General features: G+C 43.3%; 1 protein-coding gene across 1 annotated transcript in view; it reads right to left on the bottom strand.

Moving 5' to 3' along the window:
• prkn (parkin RBR E3 ubiquitin protein ligase) overlaps positions 1-20,505 on the bottom strand; it is a 106,400-nt gene that overhangs the window by 31,672 nt on the left and 54,223 nt on the right. The window contains exon 7 of the mRNA XM_076286387.1: positions 15,209-15,345. Coding sequence (XP_076142502.1) covers positions 15,209-15,345 — 137 coding nt within the window. The remainder of the gene's footprint in view (positions 1-15,208; positions 15,346-20,505) is intronic.

The following is a 20,505-nucleotide window of genomic DNA, read 5'->3' as shown; positions in this document are numbered from 1 at the left end:
CCGAGAATGAAGTATCTAGACTCCTGACATGCAGCCATCCTACCACATGCTCGCTGGACCCTATACCTACGAGCCTACTTCAGTCCATCAGCCCGACCATCGCACCAGCTATCACACATGTGATCAATGCCTCGCTAACCTCCGGCACATTTCCAACAGCGTTCAAAATGGCCCGGGTAACACCGTTACTTAAGAAAGCTTCTCTCAACCCTGCTCAAGTCGAGAACTACCGCCCTGTCTCACTCCTGCCTTCCCTATCCAAAGGCATTGAACGAGCAGTCTCCAAACAGGTCTCTGACTTCCTTTCACAGAACAACCTTCTGGATCCAAATCAGTCTGGGTTCAAAAGCGGCCACTCTGCTGTCTGTAACAGAAGCCTTAAAAGAAGCCAGGGCGACCGCTCGGTCATCAGTACTCATTCTGCTTGACTTATCGGCTATGCACTATCACACACACACACACACACACATACTCTAACACACACACACACACACAAACACACAGAAACACCTGGCAGAGGAAAGTTGTGGCCCACTCTCACACTGCAGAGCTTTTTAGTGGACGGAATCCAACCGTTTCCATGGAGATCTCCAGAGTGAGAGCAATCGAGCGACGGAGGGAGAGAGAGAGAGAGGGAGGGAGGAGAGGAGGAGTGATGGAGGGAGAGAGAGAGGGAGGAGAGGAGGAGCGATGGAGAGAGAGAGAGAAGGAGGGAGGAGAGGAAGAGTGATGGAGAGAAAGAGAGAGGGAGGAGAGGAAGAGTGATGGAGGGAGAGAGAGAGAGGGAGGAGAGGAGTGATGGAGGGAGAGAGGGAGGGAAAGAAGAAAGACACAGAGGGACAAACCGACAGAGAAGAAAGAGGAGTATAAGAGAGCGGGAGGAAGGGAGAGAGAGACAGAGGGGGAGATGGAGAAAGAGAGGGAGGGAGGGAGAGAGAGAAAGAGAGAGAAGGAGAGATACTAAAGACAGTGGTGAAGATGGAGTGAGGGAGGGAGAGAGTGAGAAAGAGAGAAAGGGAGAGATGGAGAGAGTTTGGGGAGAAAGGGAGGGTTGGGAAGGAGAGGTGGAGTTGTGTGTGTGTGTTATCTCCCTCCCTCAGCTCTGCTCAGACACCTGATAGGAGCCAAGCTGCAGATTTCCCTTTCAAACAGCAGCACACGCAAACTTTACATACACGGCCTCAAACACTAAACACATACACACACACACACACACACAAACTTTACACACACAGCCTCACTCAAACACTAAATCCCCCTCAGCAAATCCTCTGGCCTCACACACCAGAATCTATACACACACACACACAAACACAAACACACACACGCAAGCACACACACACACACACACACACACACACACAAGCACTAATAGTCCATGAGCCACAGGGGGTCGTCACTACCACTTGGGGGGGGGGGGGCAAATTCTCACTATATTTTTCTGAAAGCTACATATCTCTGGAGTATAAAATGGTATGATAGCAAGTTGGATCTTGTAGCTTTGTGGCTGTACAGGCCTTCAAAGTTGACCTCTGATTTGAAAAAAAAGAAAGGACTGTAACAACATCAGCTGATACCTAGAAATGCAATTCCGAGAAATTACACGAGGGGATGCAGTCTGCTGGTTAGGGTGTTGGTGGGGCTGTTGAACTTGCTGCTAGCTGGTTGGTAGGGTAATTGTGATACCTGCAAAGGTGCTTTTGGAGTAACCAAATTTGAATCTTGTGTGATATGGCATTATTCAGATATCACACTCAAGGTATTTTTGACCTTGACATTTGACCTTCAACCTCCAACTTTAACTCACTTCATCTTTGAGTACCAAATTTGAAGCATGTACGTCAAGCCGTTCTGGAGATATAATGCTGAATGCATGAGATATGACTGGGACTTTTATTTTGACACACAGGAAACACTTTAACAGGATGTGTAGTTCAGGTAGAGCTAGATTGTATGCTTAGAAGCTGAGACAGTTGGAATCCTCACAGGTGACACCTGTGCCAGTGTTCTGATTAGCCTGGGAACTGCTCTGAGAACTACTTAACGAGCGCAGCTGGCTCTATTATGACATCACAGCCCCCATTCAAGTCTATGGGGGAAAAATACACTTTTAATCACAAATATCTCAAAAAGTATAAACTTCTCCAAAATGAAAAACGGATAGGACGGTAAAGCCTTGGAAGATCTACGGAACGGTGTTCAAATTTGTACGTTAAGCGGTTTGGGCTGAATAGCACGCACAAAAAGGTAAAAAGAAAAATAATAAGAAGAATTCGGATTTCAATAGAGGGGACAAACGCGTCACACTACTCCACCGTGTGACCTTCTGATGAAGACGGAAGTATACGTTGAAACATGTCAAGGTAAAGAAAAAACATCTACCAATATATGTGTCTGTGATAAAAGAAAAACCAAACTTATGGATTCTGGACTTCCTAACCAACAGACCTCAGTCTTTTAGGTTAGATAATCTCACCTCCTCAACCATCGAACACCAGTGTACCACAAGGATGTGTGATGAGCCCTCTCCTCTACTCCCTCTTCACCTACGACTGCACACCTGTACATGGCTCTAACTCATACATGGGCAACATACGGCCCGCGGGCCACATCCGGCCCGTGGGCTTTCCCTGACCGGCCCGCGTAAGGTCCGTGAAAGAACAATAGTAAAGAGCCTATAGAGATAATGCACGCAAATCAATATCGTTGCTTTTATTTTGAAAGCGACTGCTATTTGTACGCCCATACATTTGTGCGTGGATGCATACGATGTAAATAAACACCCTCACTGATGTGCTGGTGAATAGAATTTATGCTTCTGCGTCAACACATTGCAGTTGCCTTTAAGTCGGCGTAAACCTTTCAAAGTTTTGTGTCTCTTTTGTCTGCGTCGTATCACCACCGCAAAGGTTGTCAGAACGAACTCCTGCTGTTTGTTGGAGATACGAAGTGTTAATTTCAAAACGTTACTGGCAGATAGACAGTTTACATTCGGATAACCCCGTCACTGTAACCAAAATATGTCTGAGTTTATTTGCAAAGCTTATGTTAGCGAACTAGTATGATGCTACTACCCACAGGTTGCTTGAAGCAGCTGGCTCAACACACAGGGCGAGTTGACCAATCACAATTTTGTGCATAAAGTTAAAGCAAAAACATAGCCTACATTTTTAAAATAGTTTTCTTTGTGCATGTTGATTAACTAATGACAGCCTACTATTGTCTGCTTCACATTTTCATAGTCTAATTCTGCATAGAGTTAATTTAATGATGGTAATGATTTAATGATGAAATATTGCTGAGTGTTGATGAAATGGTGGCACAGGCCTAGTTGTACTGACTCCTTCACATTTTCATGGCCTAGCCTAATTATATAGATATTGTAGTACTTTTTTATATCAGCCTTTGAACACTGAAAAAACAAATGTCAATGTCAAAAAATCATTTTTGAGAATGAGGATTAAATACTGGACATTAAATAGCCTATTGCTGTTTTTCCTTGGTCTCCCTCACATTTTCATCTGTTCTTACGAGTAGTAAACAAAACCATATGATTTACTTAATGTTATACAAGAACAGAATAGAATTGGACAGAATTGAGTTCAGACTTAAGGTATTTTGGGTCCGGCCCTCCTCAACAGTCCCAGTTTGTCATGTGGCCCCTTGGGGAAATTAGTTGCCCACCCCTGCTCTAACTGATGATTGGTCTCATCAGCAATAACGATGAGACGGCCTACAGGGAGGAGGTCCAGCACCTAACAACTGCTCTGCCCACGACCGGAAAGCACTGCAGAGGGTGGTGAAAACTGCCCAACACATCACCGGTTCCTCACTCCCCTCCATCGAGGCCATCCAGGGCAAGCGATGCTTGTGTAAGGCGCGCAACATCAAAGACTGTTCTCACCCCAACCACAGACTGTTCACCCCACTCCCCTCCAGGAGGCGTTACAGGTCTCTCCGCATCCGAACCAGCAGGTTCAGAGGAAGCTTCTTTTCTGCGGCTGTCACCCTACTGAACTCTAGCTCTGCATCCCGGGGACATCCAACAAACTAAGCCCCCATCACCCCCTGCCCCGCCCCCGCCTGATGCCTCCTTGCCTGTGACTGTTGAGGTGTCCACGACCATGGCAACCTTGACAGGGACAACAAGGAGGCGGACATCTCCTAGCCCCCTCCCCCCCACAACTGCACTACCCTATCCCACCCATCTATCCCACCTATCTATCCCATCCATCTATTTATTTACAAATGTACATACTGTAATTACACTTATACTGTACATAGCCATATTCTACTGCTTTTATCCTGCACATACACTTATTATTAATACTATTGTAATGTTACTGTTTCTGCTCTACAATGGTACTGTTACCACACTGCACATAGTTGTACATACTGTACATATCTGTCTGGATCATACTAAATATCCATATTTATTCAGTTTTTCTGTAATATATTCTGTTAATACACTGCATATATCTATATTGTTCTTACTACTACTACTATAATGGTACCGCCACTACATTGCACATACCTGTACATGTTGTTCATACATTGTTCATATTACAGTACATAGCCATATTTATTCTGCTCTTATAAGGTAACTGCTAATACACTGCACATATTTATATTTAATTTATGCTACTCTAAACCACCTTCTGCAAAACAACTGTATACTACTGTCCACACTGCACTATATTTCTTGTCCTGTCTATGCACCACCTGCCTATACTGTGTATATCACATTGCACTTTTTTCTGCTTTTTTGCACTTCTGGTTAAACGCAAACTGCATTTCGTTGTCTCTGTACTTGTTCTCTCCACAGTGACAATAAATCTAATCTAATTTAATCTAAAAAATGATCTGCCTCTGCTTTGCCGCTTTACGGATCATGCGATGAATAGCAGCAGCAATGTCTGCATAAGTTGAGACATTGTTATTGACCTTCTGGACCAGAGACATTCCATCAATGAATGTTGCTGTATTATATTCATCTGGAAGATTATCTGATAGTGATGCAAGTTTCTGCAAATGCTTTGCAAGTGCTGCTTAAGAGGTTTTCCTTGGGGTCCCCTCAGGTGTCACCAATGACCATGGTTAAGGTCCAAGAGGGTGACAAAAGACTTCTCTCATGTCCAGTCTTTAACATGATGGTCTTGCCATGTGCCTGTGTTTTCTTTTTTGACTCATGCTCGTAAATGTCTTTTCCAATTTTTGCTTTGTCAATGTATCATGGAATTTGTGCTTAGGTGTATCTGACTCCAGCCTCTATGTCATGATCTTTGCCTGTAGTATGAGCCTGAATCAGATCATCCCCAAAATGTCTTCAGCTATGAGGTTAATACACGGGGGCAGTTAATATGGTATATGGTTTTGTTTCTTTTAACTTGCATAAAACACTGTCCTGTGGCTTATACACAATATGGCTAATACACAGGAAATGACTGTATGTATTTCATGTGCCCTGGACATTATAAAATTATAATATTTATGTTAAGCTGGGTACATGTGGTGATGTGAACAATTTTCATATGGTATTCCTTGAATGTAAAGGTAATATGTGATTGGTAATCATGATGTTTTGATCTCTTGGAATATCTCTTATAGGTAGTTTCAATAAAATACTAATTTACTGAATTTTGGGGTGTTTACGAATAGTACATTTACAAATAGTAAATAGCATAGCAATGCAGACCTATGTAATCATTTGTATTTCAAGTCTCTGCTGGGAGGTAGGAAGGTATAAATACATTGATTAATGAGGTAGTGGGCATTTCAATTAGTGCTGCAACACGTTAGCCTCGTGATACCATCCTGATCTCGCGAGCTTTCAAGGTTTCACTCGCAGATCAGCCTGGCAACTTTTCGTTAAAGAGAATTTGGAGCAGTTCACAAAACGAACGTCCAATCAGCGTTGGCTTTGAGGCGAGTTGAGGTGTGACGCAACGAACAACATGACGGCATCCACAGATGAGATGAGCATAGCTATTATATCGCGCAAGTTTTATTCAAATTAGAAAGTATTCCTGGGTAAGCTGTGAAGCTATGAGTCTCAGCCATGCAGCTGGGAGGAATGAACGACACAGACATTCTCCACGGCCGATTCCAGTTCATAATGGAGGAATATACTTTCTTCAGAAGTGTAGGGCCTACCATGAAAACTTGATGGGAATTGTCGTTGATTAGGTTCATGTCACATACAAATGGTAAGTTAAAACATCTTAACGTTAGTTACGTTACCTAACTTAATTGTATGTTAAACGAAGGCATTAGAAGAACACTTTGTTCATCTAATTGGTTGATTTGGCCTGACGATAACCACCAAAGGTGGTGATAGACAGATGGTTTATCCAATCAGCTAACCAGTATTTCCGCCCCTTCCCAAAATTTCTTCAATGAAAAGTTCCCAGATGGATATGCGGAGCAAATCCATCTGGCGGAGGGTTAGCAACACGTTGTGTCTCTGAAAATGTAGATTTGCTCATTATTACACATAAATCTTGAATTTTATCAACCAAAATGAAATGGGCAAAATCACATAATGATTAAAAATATGTATGCCAATATCAAACACCACATATGCATCAGTAATAATGAGATTTGGATTATTTTCTGGGCTCTTATGAGTGGTTTAACAAAAAAAAGCCACTACTAGGGGTGGAATGTATTCACACATACACACTCACTCTACAAATGTGTACACACTAGGGGTGGAATGTATTCGTATTGAACCGAAACGGTACGGGCGTCACGGCGCGGTGCATGAATTTACACTGAGAATTCACGGTATAAAAATACATAAAACTTGCGCGCAAATTAATGAATGCAATGCGGAACTACTGTTCGATACGCGAGTTCATTAGGGACAGCTAATCTGTAGTCCTGCTTTAGGTAGCCGAGGTCCGCCTACGTAGGTTACAGTTTTTTGTCAGGTCGAGTGAGTTAGTTAGACATAGCAGCAGCACTAAGGACAGTATGGCGAGTGGTGGCGACCCACAAGAGAGGTCTTTAAGATCGCAAGTTTGGGAAAACTTTGGTTTCCCAGTCAGGTACAGTAGTACAGGCGAGAGAGTGCTGGATAAGACCATCAGTTACAGTAGTACAGGCGAGAGAGTGCTGGATAAGATTGTGTCAGCGTTGTTTCATTAGTTGTTGGGTATGTGAGTGGAAATCCATTGAACATGCTAACACACATACGACTCCATCACTCAGATGTAGGTCTACCAATCACTGGAACGGGATAAAAAACATCTCCCTACAGTGCTTCACCGGCCTTTAGATACACATACAAATAGGGCCAAAACGCTTAAAATGATTTTGTAATGACGGAAAGCGGTGTAAATCGTGTGGTGATCACCTTTATGTTAGGGTAACTTGTGTTGTGCTCTCACATGATAGGTAGATAGATAGATAGATAGATAGATAGATAGATACTTTATTGATCCCCAAGGGGAAATTAAAAATCTAGAGCTGGCAGTAAGGGTTAAGGTGCTCTAAGCGATGCCACACGTTTTTTAGGCTAAAAAATTTTATGTCACTTACAGCAAACATCACCTAACCAACCGCTAGCTGTCTGTGTCCTGAATACACAAAATGCGATCTCTGTGGGCAGCCCAGGTTCCAAAACGGTAACAAAAACAACCTGGGCAAACCTAGCCCACAAAAACATAACAAACTGTTCCAGCTCACAGACGAGATGCGGGTTTAGGAGAGTTTCAATTGCACGGTAGCAGCACAGGAGGGAGGGGGAGGATGTAGCGAGCTAGCTCCCTGTTTCGTTTGAAAGTCAACGTTGTTGGGGCAGCCGTGGCCTACTGGTTAGCGCTTCGGACTTGTAACCGGAGGGTTGCCGGTTCGAACCCCGACCAGTAGGCACGGCTGAAGTGCTCTTGAGCAAGGCACCCAACCTCTCACTGCTCCCCGAGCGCCGCTGTTGATGCAGGCAGCTCACTGCGCCGGGATTAGTGTGTGCTTCACCTCACTGTCTGTCTGAGTGTGTTTCACTAATTCACGGATTGGGTTAAATGCAGAGACCAAATTTCCCTCACAGGATCAAAAGAGTATATATACTTATACAACAATTGGGTTCTATGGAACTATTTATTTGTTTCTGATTGGCCGAGAGACGTTCCATGAGTTGGAATATCCCTGGACATTTCAACTCAGACTTTGCACAGCTAATAATAAATCACTCCGCGATACAATGCGAAGATTTGACACAATGTTCTCATCCCAGCTCTCCACTATTACAAGCAATGGGTTACTCCTTAGCAAACCATAACGAAACAGTGCTTCACCACATCTGTGGATTAAGCCACACAGTCAACTCAATGTAAGTAAGATAAACGAGGATGCTAATTGTTCTCAGCATTGCCAGCATTGTGTATAATATGATTGTCACTTGGAGGAGACTAACGTTAGCATAATTAGCTAACCGCTGCTAACGTGCTAGCATTGTCACGTCAGGCTGTGCACAGTAGTGTAACATTTATTCACCATAAATTAATAAAGTTGAGTGGTTCTGCAATGTAGACTATGTTTCCGTTTTTTTGCAGTACCATGTCCCTTACATGACATGGCCCAGTGTCCTTGTAACATGCATTCAGCAAACCTAGATATGAATGTGATTTCAGCCCGACTTTCAACATTTCTTTCAAGAAGACATGTAAACCACAAAGTCCCGTAACGAGGGATCTGGAATGTTGGTTACCTAGCAACCAAGACGCTGTCTATTGAAAAGGGAACTATTTTTTAATGCGTAAGAACGATGTCGAAATTAACATTTTTAAACAATAATGGGGTGTTTTCAGATTATTTAGTTTGTGGTAGAATTGTTGTATAAAAGCAATATAGCACTCGTGATCGTGGGATTGGTCATGGATATTCCCACGGCTGTTGTTGCCTGCAACACTCGGCCTCCGGCCTCGTGGCTACGGCCGAACAACACCCGTGGGAATATCCATGACCAACCCCACTCTCACTCGTGCTATATTGCTTAATTATACTATACTATATATATATATATACTTGACGTGACGTTACCCCGCATCGCTTAGAGCACCTTTAAGTGTCAACGCTAACCAGACTAATAAACAAACCATACGAACGGTAAAGTCATGTGATTTCTAGTTAGGCTAGTCCGTTTATGAAACGAAAGGAGCAATTTCGGTTTTTTTTGGAAAGAAAGCAAAATAGTGACATTTTCAAAGTTAGTAGATTATTACTGTATACACACTGAAAAATATTGAGGCAAACTGTAGACCCTTCCATATACAACCAAACACGGATGTTGAAGGTCTCGCCTAAGTGGATTATTATTCTATGTAATTTGCACTTTCGAATTTGCTGCGTCTATTTCTATTTCCTGGTGTGTCTACTTTTAACTAAATCTAGTAGGGGGAGTAGAGGGAGAGATGTAATCCAGGGCCTGTATTCACAAAGGATCTTAAGGCTAGAAGTAGCTCCTGACAGGTGGATTTTGAAGAAACTCCTAAACATAATCGGCGTGTCATTTGTAACTATAGGACTCCTTGGGCCCTATTTTCGCTACCTGGTGCCTGGTGGAAGCCGGATTACTATCCCAGCGCAACGTTTATTCTTATCTCGCACGTTTCTTTTTTTGAGTATCACGCCAAGGGGTGTGGCAATTAACGACCTAAGGAGGGGTCTTGTACACTAAAACACATTACGCCACTGATCAAGAGAAACCTGGTCAGAAGTCCATGGCGAGTTGTTTCTATGTTATTTTAAGAGCACATTATCAACAGTGATATGGCCGGGTGCACAACGCACCATGCTTCTCATCCACGAACGCACTCCATGCAAAACATTACAAATTACACCATTACAATGGGAAACAGAATTAGTATAAAGATATTATGAAATACATCTCACAATGAGGAGCTATTCACCTTCATTTGCACATTGGTAATGACGAATAAAAGGGATTAGGGGAGAGGCACGTATGGAGCACAACTGAAGACGCATTGTCACGAGATGTCAGAAGCAACTCCTCTGCAGGATAAATGTCCTTAGGTTTTTTATTCAGTCATTCGAACATTATTGGGGTAAGAGTTGCTTTTTTAAGGCTATGTTTTCGATGGTAACCTATGTATTTTGCCGTCAATAGTGAAAGTAACTGTGTATAACTTTTGCCGTTGACTATGAGACCACGGTGAAGTTAGTTTCACTTTGCCAATGAGTTCAAATAAAGGAGGAGTGCACATGTGTGTAGGCTATACTATACTATACTATGCTAGGCTAGGTTTTAATAAAGCATCGTTTAGTGAAATAACTGTTCCATACGGTCTCGCGCGCAAGCAGATTCCTTCAAATGCACTGCTGACTATTAAAATACCAATGTGCTGTTTGAAGTCGCGCTGCTCGCTGTTAAAGGGAATGACAGATGTCATAGACCTCTGAAGTTCGCCAAAAGAACCACACTGCCATCTTTACCCATATAAGATTCGGGTGTTAATTGAAGCTAACTACCTATGGCAAGTTGCATTGCAAGTTAGCTCTGGGGTAGCAAAAATCTAAGTTTGCTGTCTTAACGTACCAAAGATTACAGGAGCCAGTCGAAGGCAGAGGACAAAAGTGTGTTGAGCAAAAGTGTGTTGAGGCTTCTTCGTCCCCGCGAGAGTTTAACAGATAATTCAAAAACCCCATGTTATTTTCCCATAGGGAAAATCGTAAGATACCGGATCTCAAAGATGGCAGCTTTTTTGTAGGCAAACTTCAGAGGTCTTTTGACATTGGTTTAAATGATGTGACGCCCCAAACACACCCATGACTGATTAAGAAACCTAGCAACACCTTGTTGCACCCTCCGCCCGACGTTTGATAATGAAAACACTCCCAATGTGGACTGGACATCCTACTAAATTTGAATAAGCTTTTGACTAGTGACCATGTGCTTTAGACCACGAAAATAGTAATTCACAAAGCATTTTAGGGCTAAAAGTACCACCTATGTCTGGGACAGCTTAGAGGTAGTTGAGAGGATTTTTTTTAAGTCACTAAGACCTATTCACAATAGTAAGCAGCTGTTTGTAGCATATTCCACGTTGTTTGAAATGCACATACAAAATCACTCCGATCTCATCGGGAGCTGTGTGTGTGTGTGTGTGTGTGTGTGTGTGGTGTGTGTGTGTGTGTGTGTGTGTGTGTGTGTATGTGGTGTGTGTGTGTGTGTGGTGTGTGTCTGTGTGTGTCTGTGTGCATGCGTGTGTGGTGTGTGTGTGTGTGGTGTGTGTGTGTGTGTGTCTGTGTGCGTGTGTGTGGTGTGTGTGTGTGTGTGTGTGTGCGTGTGTGGTGTGTGTGTGTGTGTGTCTGTGTGCGTGTGTGTGGTGTGTGTGTGTGCGTGTGTGGTGTGTGTGTGTGTGTGTGCGTGTGTGGTGTGTGTGTGTGTGTGTGTGTCTGTGTGCGTGTGTGTGTGTGTGTGTGCGTGTGTGCGTGTGCACGCGTGCACCCGTGTGTGCGTGCGTGTGTGTATGTGTGTGTGTGTGTGTGTGTGTGGGAGAGATGAGATCTTTCTTCAACAGGACGAGCCCAGCTGTGCTGATGTCTGGAGCCCCACAGCCTGTGATCACGTCTGGGAGTCTGATTAGAGCTTACACTCCTCACACTCCACGCCGTGCCTCTAACCAGCTTGATTAAGGACTACAATCAGCATAATTAACACACACACACACACACAGACTCACACACTCATTGAGCTCAATGCAAATCAAACCAGCTCATAGGCTAACTGAAATAACCCCATGCCAATCTCTAGGCATGGTGAAGGGTATGTGATGATGTGGGGCTATTTTAATTCCAAAGGCCAAGGGAACTTCATCAGGATGTATAGTATCCTGAATCCATGAAATAACTGGCCTTTACAAATAAAAATATGCCTGTCTCTATGGGAATTTAACATAGGGGTGTCAATACTTATGACCCCTGTATTTTAAGGAAGAACATGTATTTATTTATGATACATTATTCATTCACTAAGGAAATTGGTGTCCTTAAAGGTTAGATATTTCCTCATTTTTCACTTAAGGCATTAAGATAAATTTCCAAAAGATGATTTTATATTCCTCTTTTCAGTCAACTTTAGCATGGGTGCCAACACTTTTGGCCATCACTGTATATACAAACACACTAAACAAAAATATATATATATATACACACACACACACAAACACACACACGCACCTCTCACACACACCTCTCTCACACACACACACACACACACACACACACACACACACACTTTCCTGTGCAGGGTAGAGAGTATCCAATCACACACACACACACACACACACACACTTACCTGTGCAGGGCAGAGAGTATCCATTCACACACACAGTGGCGTAGCGGTGCAAGCATTTTCATTGGGCGCCCCCTCGAACACCAACCCCACCCCCCGTGACACAAACACACGCACACAAAATTGCATGTGTGTGATGGAGATTCACCAAAATGATCAGAAAGAGCCATGCACATGGCTACCTGACTAATCATTGCTACCACCTGTTTAACTTCCAAAACCGAAACGCAGATAACGTATAGCCATAGAACAATTAAATAGCCATCAAGGAAAACACAGCAACTCATACGTGGTGGCGCCTACACAATAACCACACAATTGCTTAATTTAGCCTATAACAGTGTGGCACAGCGGTCAGATAGCCTTCCACAAACAGGTCACGAAAGTGCAACCCACATAGGCCTACTCCATAAAAAAGCAGCCTGTACTGTAACTCACCCATTAGAAGTTCACTCTACGGGCCCTCCGTTCAGCTAAGTCATTGATAATATATATAGTTGAAACCCAACTGCCTGGCTCTGCTGTATGGAGAGTATAGCCAATCCACTCAATCGTTCTTGTCCCATGCTAGCCTACTCCTTAGGCAGGACTTAACGTTGCTAGCATCAACACCAGCAGCAACACTTGACGTGTTTTGGATTTAGTCTCCTCCTCTTTCTTTTCTCTTCTGTTATGCTTCTATTGCTGATTATTCTAACTAAGCTACAACACATCCAGCTGATTATTCTTTTCTGTGTGCCACTATTGCTGATTATTCTAACTAAGCTACAACACATCCAGAAGTAGCCACACAACGTAATGCAATCACGAATGACAGGAAGTAAGATCATTGGGATAAACACATTTTCCCCATTCCCAGCAGGCCTTGTTCCTTTGTAAAAATGGACAATAAAAAAAGAAATGTAATAAGTTGCAGGTATTTCTTTTATTTCTAACTCATATTGTAGCCTATGTTGTAACATCTGAACGTAAACAGAATGCAAAAAATAAGGTCACCATGACTAATAGTTATAGGGCATCTGAGTGGTATAAATAGCTGTCAATCCTTAGCAAGGAATATGATGTAGTGTGAGAATTTTTTTTGATATCCGAGAACTACCGACGTAATTGTAGCTTATTTACAATATTGGGCGATGAGCCCGAGTACTAACTGGGGGGGGGGGGGGCATATCGGTGGCGTGGAAGTGGCCCCAGTGCATCGGCTGCACCGTCGGTAGCTATGCCCCTGCACACACACACACACACACACACACACACACATACTTACCTGCACAGGGTAGTGAGTATCCAATCACACACACACACATACACACATACTTACCTGCACAGGGTAGTGAGTATCCAATCACACACACACACACATACACACTTACCTGGGCAGGATAGAGAGTATTCAATCATACACACACACACACACACACACACATACACACTTACCTGGGCAGGATAGAGAGTATTCAATCATACACACACACACACACACACACTTACCTGGGCAGGATAGAGAGTATTCAATCATACACACACACACACACACACACTTACCTGGGCAGGGTAGAGAGTATCCAATCATACACACACACACACACACAGGGTGCGATTTCTGTAAAAACCAGAGGGGGGGATGATTTTGAATAAGTTTGTAACCCCCCCCCCCAAAAATTTTTTTTTTAAAAATGAACGAACGATTCATAGCCTAGCAATGTCATGGCTAATAATAGCCTATATTATTTTTGCCACCTATTTTAACATTTTAGTTTTAGTTTACCGTGGTGTATGACTTAAAACAGCGAGTGTGCTTGGTATGATGATCAGCTCCTCTAATGCAGGGTAGGACTACGTTTTGACAAGCATACAAATATATTGTATTGTATATATTGTATATTATGGCACTGAAGAACAGTGTTAGTTGGTATACAAATAGCCTACACATTGCGCTACACGCTGCGTAGGCTGCGTGCATTCTCTCTCCTGCTGATTTGCGTTCAGTAGCCAAGTGCGTAATATTGCAAAAGTTGAAAAATAAATGTGTTTATTGAAGCCTACAGAAAATAAATAGCCTATCATACTGTCAGTTAATTGGCTACAGTGCAGTGAAGAGTTTGGAGAGTAAAGTTATAAGGCAACTTGAAGTTTTATGAAAATAATTTACGAACCAGAACATAAAGACAATGAAGCTTCTATTTCTTGCAGCGCTGTTAAAACACCCGCTAGATAGTTTAAATACCCACCAACATTCGTTTTTGCAGTACAGATTATTTCTAAAAGTTATTTGTCTACTACTGGCTGATTTATCAAACGAGTGCTTTCTCGTTCGTCCTCCGCAAACTACAGGTGTTTCGGTAGAGAGCCATTGAATAAGCGATGCCAAGCAATTTCTGTAACACTTTTTGTGACATTCAGCAAATATCTCCTCATTTAATGTTTTAGAACCTTCAAAATTAGTTTTCTAATTTTGAAGGTTCTAAAACATTATTATGCTTCACTGAATCCTTCTCGTTTTCTTTCATTTGTCCAGCTAACTTTTCCATTGAACCTAGCCATTTATGACGGATTACACACTCGACATTCTGAAATGTCCTGCACGATCAAGATCAAATTAAGTTATCACGCAGCCACTGTGTCAGCAGCATCAGTGCTGACGGTGACGGTGCGTTTCTGATGTCAGATTATTATGTAGGCTAGCCTACTAGACTGTTCTCACGTTGCAGCGCTTTACTTATATGAAGTAGCATGAATCGATATGAGGGGCAGAGGGGGATAAATGTTGTCCCCCCCGACGATAAAAATAATTTAGCAGAGGTAGGGATAGGAAAACCAGAGGGGGGGAAATCCTCACCATCCCCCCCTACAAATCGCACCCTGCACACACACACACACACACACACTTACCTGCGCAGGGCAGAGAGTATCCAATCACAGGGTCATGAATGAACTGCCGCTCGTTCAGACGGGTGACGCAATACATGTGGAAGCAGTCCAGACAGATGACATGCCGATCTGGACACTGGGCCACCACAACTGGACTCCTGCACACACACACACACACACACACACACACACACACACACATCAGAACAGTGATCTGGCTCTGATCTGGCTCTGATGTGGCTCTGATGTCAAGTCAAGTCAAGTCAAGTTTATTTATATAGCGCATTTCATACACAGAGGTCATTCAATGTGCATACATTACATAAACAAAACCAAACAATAATAACAAATAAAAGCATAGAAGGGCAATATAGTCAAAGAATAGTTAAAAGGTAAAGATCATAATAAAAAGGAAACATAAAACACAAGGTAAAATCATTTAAAAATAAAGAATAATTAGTAAGCAAAACAAAGGCAAAAGTAGCAAAAAAAAGTAATAAAAGACAAAGTAGAATAATTATCAAGGCAGATTCAGAATTTGTAACTCGGTACAGTTAGCAGAAAGCATCTGAGAACAGTTTGGTCTTAAGTCTAGATTTAAAACTGGCTACAGTTGGGGCCTTTTTGATGTCATCCGAAAGTTGGTTCCACAGCTGAGCCGCATAGCAGCTAAAAGCTGCTTCACCATGTTTAGTTCTAACTGTAGGTTTTACTAGCAGGTTTTTCACCTGGGACCTGAGAGGACGAGAAGGTGTGTACTGCTGAAGCATGTCTGACAAGTATTTAGGTCCTGCTCCATTTACTGATTTATAAACAAGCAATAGTGCTTTAAAGTCAATTCTGTGACTTACTGGAAGCCAGTGCAAGGACTTAAGAATTGGAGTAATGTGGTCAGTTCTTTTAGTTTTTGTTAGAATCCTAGCTGCTGCATTTTGTATCACCTGAAGCTGTTTAATAGTCTTTTTAGGAAGGCCTGTGAACAGTCCATTGCAGTAATCAACTGCTGGAGATAAATGCATGAATGAGTTTTTCTAAGTCATATTTTGACATCAGCCCTCTGAGTTTGGCAATATTTTTGAGGTGGTAAAAAGCTGATTTAGTTATCGCTTTCATGTGGCTGTTGAAATTTAGATCACTGTCAATTAATACACCAAGATTTTTAACAGTATCTTTGCCTTCAACCCTTTTGTGCCAAGGAGAGTGGCAACCCTAAGTCTTTCCTCATTTTTACCAAATATAATTACTTCAGTTTTTTCTTTGTTCAGCTGAAGAAAATTTTGAGACATCCAGGTGTTGATTTGTTCTATACACTGACACATAGATTCAAGAGGACCATAGTCGTTTGGTGATAGAGCTAAGTAAATTTGTGTGTCATCTGCATAGCTATGATATGAAATCAAATTATTTTGAATGATTTGTCCAAGTGGGAGCATATAGAGGTTGAATAATAGTGGCCCTGATGTGGCCCTGATGTGGCCCTGATGTGGCTCTGATGTGGCCCTGATGTGGCCCTGATGTGGCCCTGATGTGGCCCTGATGTGGCCCTGATGTGGCCCTGATGTGGCTCTGATGTGGCCCTGATGTGGCCCTGATGTGGCCCTGATGTGGCTCTGATGTGGCCCTGATGTGGCTCTGATGTGGCCCTGATGTGGCTCTGATGTGGCCCTGATGTGGCTCTGATGTGGCCCTGATGTGGCTCTGATGTGGCCCTGATGTGGCTCTGATGTGGCCCTGATGTGGCTCTGATGTGAGAGTGTTACGAATTCATTTCAGAACATATGAAACGGTAACATAAAGAAGTCACAGGGCTTCGGTGTTACTGGAAAAAGTATTTATTTCTCTATATACTGTGATGGAATTCGCATAAGAGGGATTTTCCCAGTGGTTAAACGTGTGGGTCAGAAAACAAACATGAGACGGTTGCAACATAGACAGGACAGGAAAAGTCAAAAGGAAAACTCCAATCTTTCTTACTGGGGGAAAAGGGTGTTTGCTGCCTCCCGTTCCTGGGGCACAGGCCGCTCCCAAGAAAAGAATGACGTGAGGCTTCCGGAAAACTACCTTACCTCTCCTTACCTTACATACTCCCTAAACCTATAACTAAAAACTACCTTTCCTCTCCTTACCTTACATACTCCCTAAACCTATAACTAAAAACGTGCAGGAAATTTACAACCGCTCAACTAAACATAGATAGATAGATAGATAGATAGATATACTTTATTGATCCCTAGGGGAAACTCAAGACGTAACAATACCAAAAGATTAACAAAGTGCTTTAGACTATAATTTTACAAAGTTTAACTAAGAGAAACAGTAAACTAAAAGTGCCAGCCAGCGTCCGTCAGGAGCGGGGATGAGAGAGAGAGAGAGGGAGAGAGAGAGAGAGAGAGAGAGAGAGAGAGAGAGAGAGAGAGAGAGAGAGGGAGAGGGAGAGGGAGAGGGAGAGGGAGAGGGAGAGGGAGAGAGAGAGAGAGAGAGAGAGAGAGAGAGAGCGAGAGAGAGAGAGAGAGAGAGAGTGTGTGTGTGTGTGTGTGTGTGGACTGTGCTGGGCCTTCAACAGGCCTGTCTGCTCCCTGTGTGTGTGTGTGCTGTGCTGTGCTGGTCCTTCAACAGGCCTGTCTGCTCCCTGTGTGTGTGTGTGTGTGTGCTGGGCCTTCAACATGCCTGTCTTCTACCTGTGTGTGTGTGTGTGTGTGTGTGTGTGTGTGTGTGTGTGTGTGTGTGCTGGGCCTTCAACATGCCTGTCTTCTCCCTGTGTGTGTGTGTGTGTGCTGGGCCTTCAACATGCCTGTCTTCTCCCTGTGTGTGTGTGTGTGTGTGTGTGTGTGCTGGGCCTTCAACATGCCTGTCTTCTCCCTGTGTGTGTGTGTGCTGTGCTGGGCCTTCAACATGCCTGTCTTTTCCCTGTGTGTGTGTGTGTGTGTGTGTGTGGGCTGTGCTGGGCCTTCAACAGGCCTGTCTGCTCCCTGTGTGTGTGTGTGTGTGTGTGTGTGTGTGTGTGTGTGTGTGTGTGTGTGTGTGTGTGTGTGTGTGCTGTGTGTGTGCTGGGGTGGGATAGGAGTGTGTCTGCTCCCAGTGTGTGTGTGTGTGTGTGTGGGGGCTGTGCTGGGACTTCAACAGGCCTCTCTGGCTGCACAGAGGTGTGTGTCTGCTCCCAGTGTGTGTGTGTGTGTGTGTGCATGTGTGCTCTTTGGGTCACACACACTGGGGTGAGAGGAGTGTGTGTCTGCTCCCAGTGAGTGTGTGTGCTGTGTTGGGCCTTAAGCTGCTGTGAGTGGCTGCAGAGTAGTGTGTGTGTGCTCCCAGTGTGTGTGTGTGAGCTGTGTTGGGCCTTCAACAGGCCTCTCTTGCTGCAGAGTGCTGTGTGTGTGCTCCCAGGGTCCCACACACACACGCTGGGGTGAGAGAGGAGTGTGTGTGCTCCCAGTCTCACACACACACACACACACACACACACCCTGGGGTGGGAGAGGAGTGTGTGTGCTAGGGATCGACCGATATATCGGCCGGCCGATATATCGGGCCGATATTTGCGTTTTTTACATGTATCGGCATCGGCCGATAAGCGCCTGCGTTCGCCGATAGTTTTTTTCCCCGCATTATTTACATACAGGCGTCCACAGGCAGCTCTGTGTTGCTGGAGACTCTGCAAGACTGCCCCTCCCCCATGAACAGAGCTGAAAGCCTGCTCTTCAAGACAACAGTAAACTTTAAACTTTCAAAGCATCTTTTAACTGTTTGACTTAGCTTAAATATTGCCATACACTTTGAAGGTGGAAGCAAGTTTGTGGGTCCAAGTGGAAAATGCGAATGATATACTGTAGGTAGCCTACTTTATTTAATGCTAATGCCTCGTTTATAAAACTGCTTGCCATTGTATTTAGGTAGCTGCAAATAGCTAAGTTGTAGGCTAGGCTATCCATATGCATGCGGTAGCTAGCTGTTACAAACACAGATCATATGATTAATGCCAACGTTGTTCCGTGGTATTTGTGGGAGTTTTATTCAGCGACCACCTGGCTGAGTGTTGGACGCGTGTGGTGTGTGTGTGTCTCCCTCCCTGAATGCCCCTCTTCTATAAGACTGCTTGCCATTGTATTTAGGGAGCTGCACTAAGTTGTAGGCTATCCGTTTGCATGAGGTAGCGGTAGCTGTTACGAACACTGGTCAATCATATGATTAAGTAATGCCGACGTTGTTCCGTGGTATTTGTGGGAGTTTTATTCAGCGACCACCTGGCTTTTTGTTTTGGACGCGTGTGGTGTGTGTGTCTCCCTCCCCCTCTCCCTTCGAGCGGGCGGAGTTGCCATCGCAGTGATATCAGAGCTTTAATAATGAGAGACGCGTTATATGTAGTTGAATATTAATTCGTGTTAACGTTTATCATGTACCAGACATACCGTGTATGCCTTACTTGTTTAGAGCCGTTTGCTAACGTTATCATTATCAATCCAGTTCAATGGTGGTTCGTCAGCTACCAAACAGAAGTTTGTGTGTGCGTCTGTCTGTCTCACTCAGTGGGACACACGCATCACAGCGATATGAGAGTGCTGCGCTACCTGAAGGAGAGATTTTAAAACTGAGAGATATGTTTATATAGGCTACCTTTTGACGTTGATGCCGTTTAGAACAGAAACATTTGACACCACGTTATTTTCTTCTGCTGATTTATGTTCTGTGGTTGACATCTGGCAGCTTTTTTTTAGAAAAATATAGACATAGAAAAATTGAAACCATGCAGTCTTAAATTACAAATCAAGCACTTTATTTCAATAGCTAATTTTCAGGCTTATTGTTTTCTTAAATTATTTAAATGTGTTGACAAAGGACATTTTGTGATGACCTGAATTATGTCTTATAGTATGTCAGCAAGCAATGCGTCATCAAGGCTGTGTTGTAAGATGTTGATGAAAGCATTTTGCACAGTTAACCATATTCAGTGCACCCATCCATAAGTTCAATGTTCCTTTTTTAAATTGAGACTTATAACATTTGTTATCATTTGTGTAATTATGTGTCATTTGTATGATGTAAATTGAGGGAGCAAAATAAAAGCAGTATCGGCTCCAAATATCGGCTCAAGAAAATCGGCAGCCTGTATCGGTCATCGGCTTAGGCTGATGGAAAAAAATCGGTATCAGTATCGGCACTAAAAAATCCATATCGGTCGATCCCTACTTACAGGAAATGATTTCAGGTTTGATGGAGGGTCCACATCAGAATCTTCAAATTGAGCTAAGTCTTCACTTGTAAAAACGCCCTCATCATGATAATGTTGTACTATAACCTTTGCAATCTTTTCTTTTCTGTAGCTT

The sequence above is a fragment of the Alosa pseudoharengus genome, unplaced genomic scaffold, assembly GCF_046254945.1.
Source record: "Alosa pseudoharengus isolate Yale_2024_CS ecotype anadromous, Long Island Sound unplaced genomic scaffold, YU_APseudo_1.1 YU_APseudo_1.1_scf_15, whole genome shotgun sequence".
Lineage (NCBI taxonomy): Eukaryota > Metazoa > Chordata > Actinopteri > Clupeiformes > Clupeidae > Alosa > Alosa pseudoharengus.
Note: the sequence above shows the minus strand (reverse complement) of the source record. Positions and strands in the feature narration are given on the sequence as shown.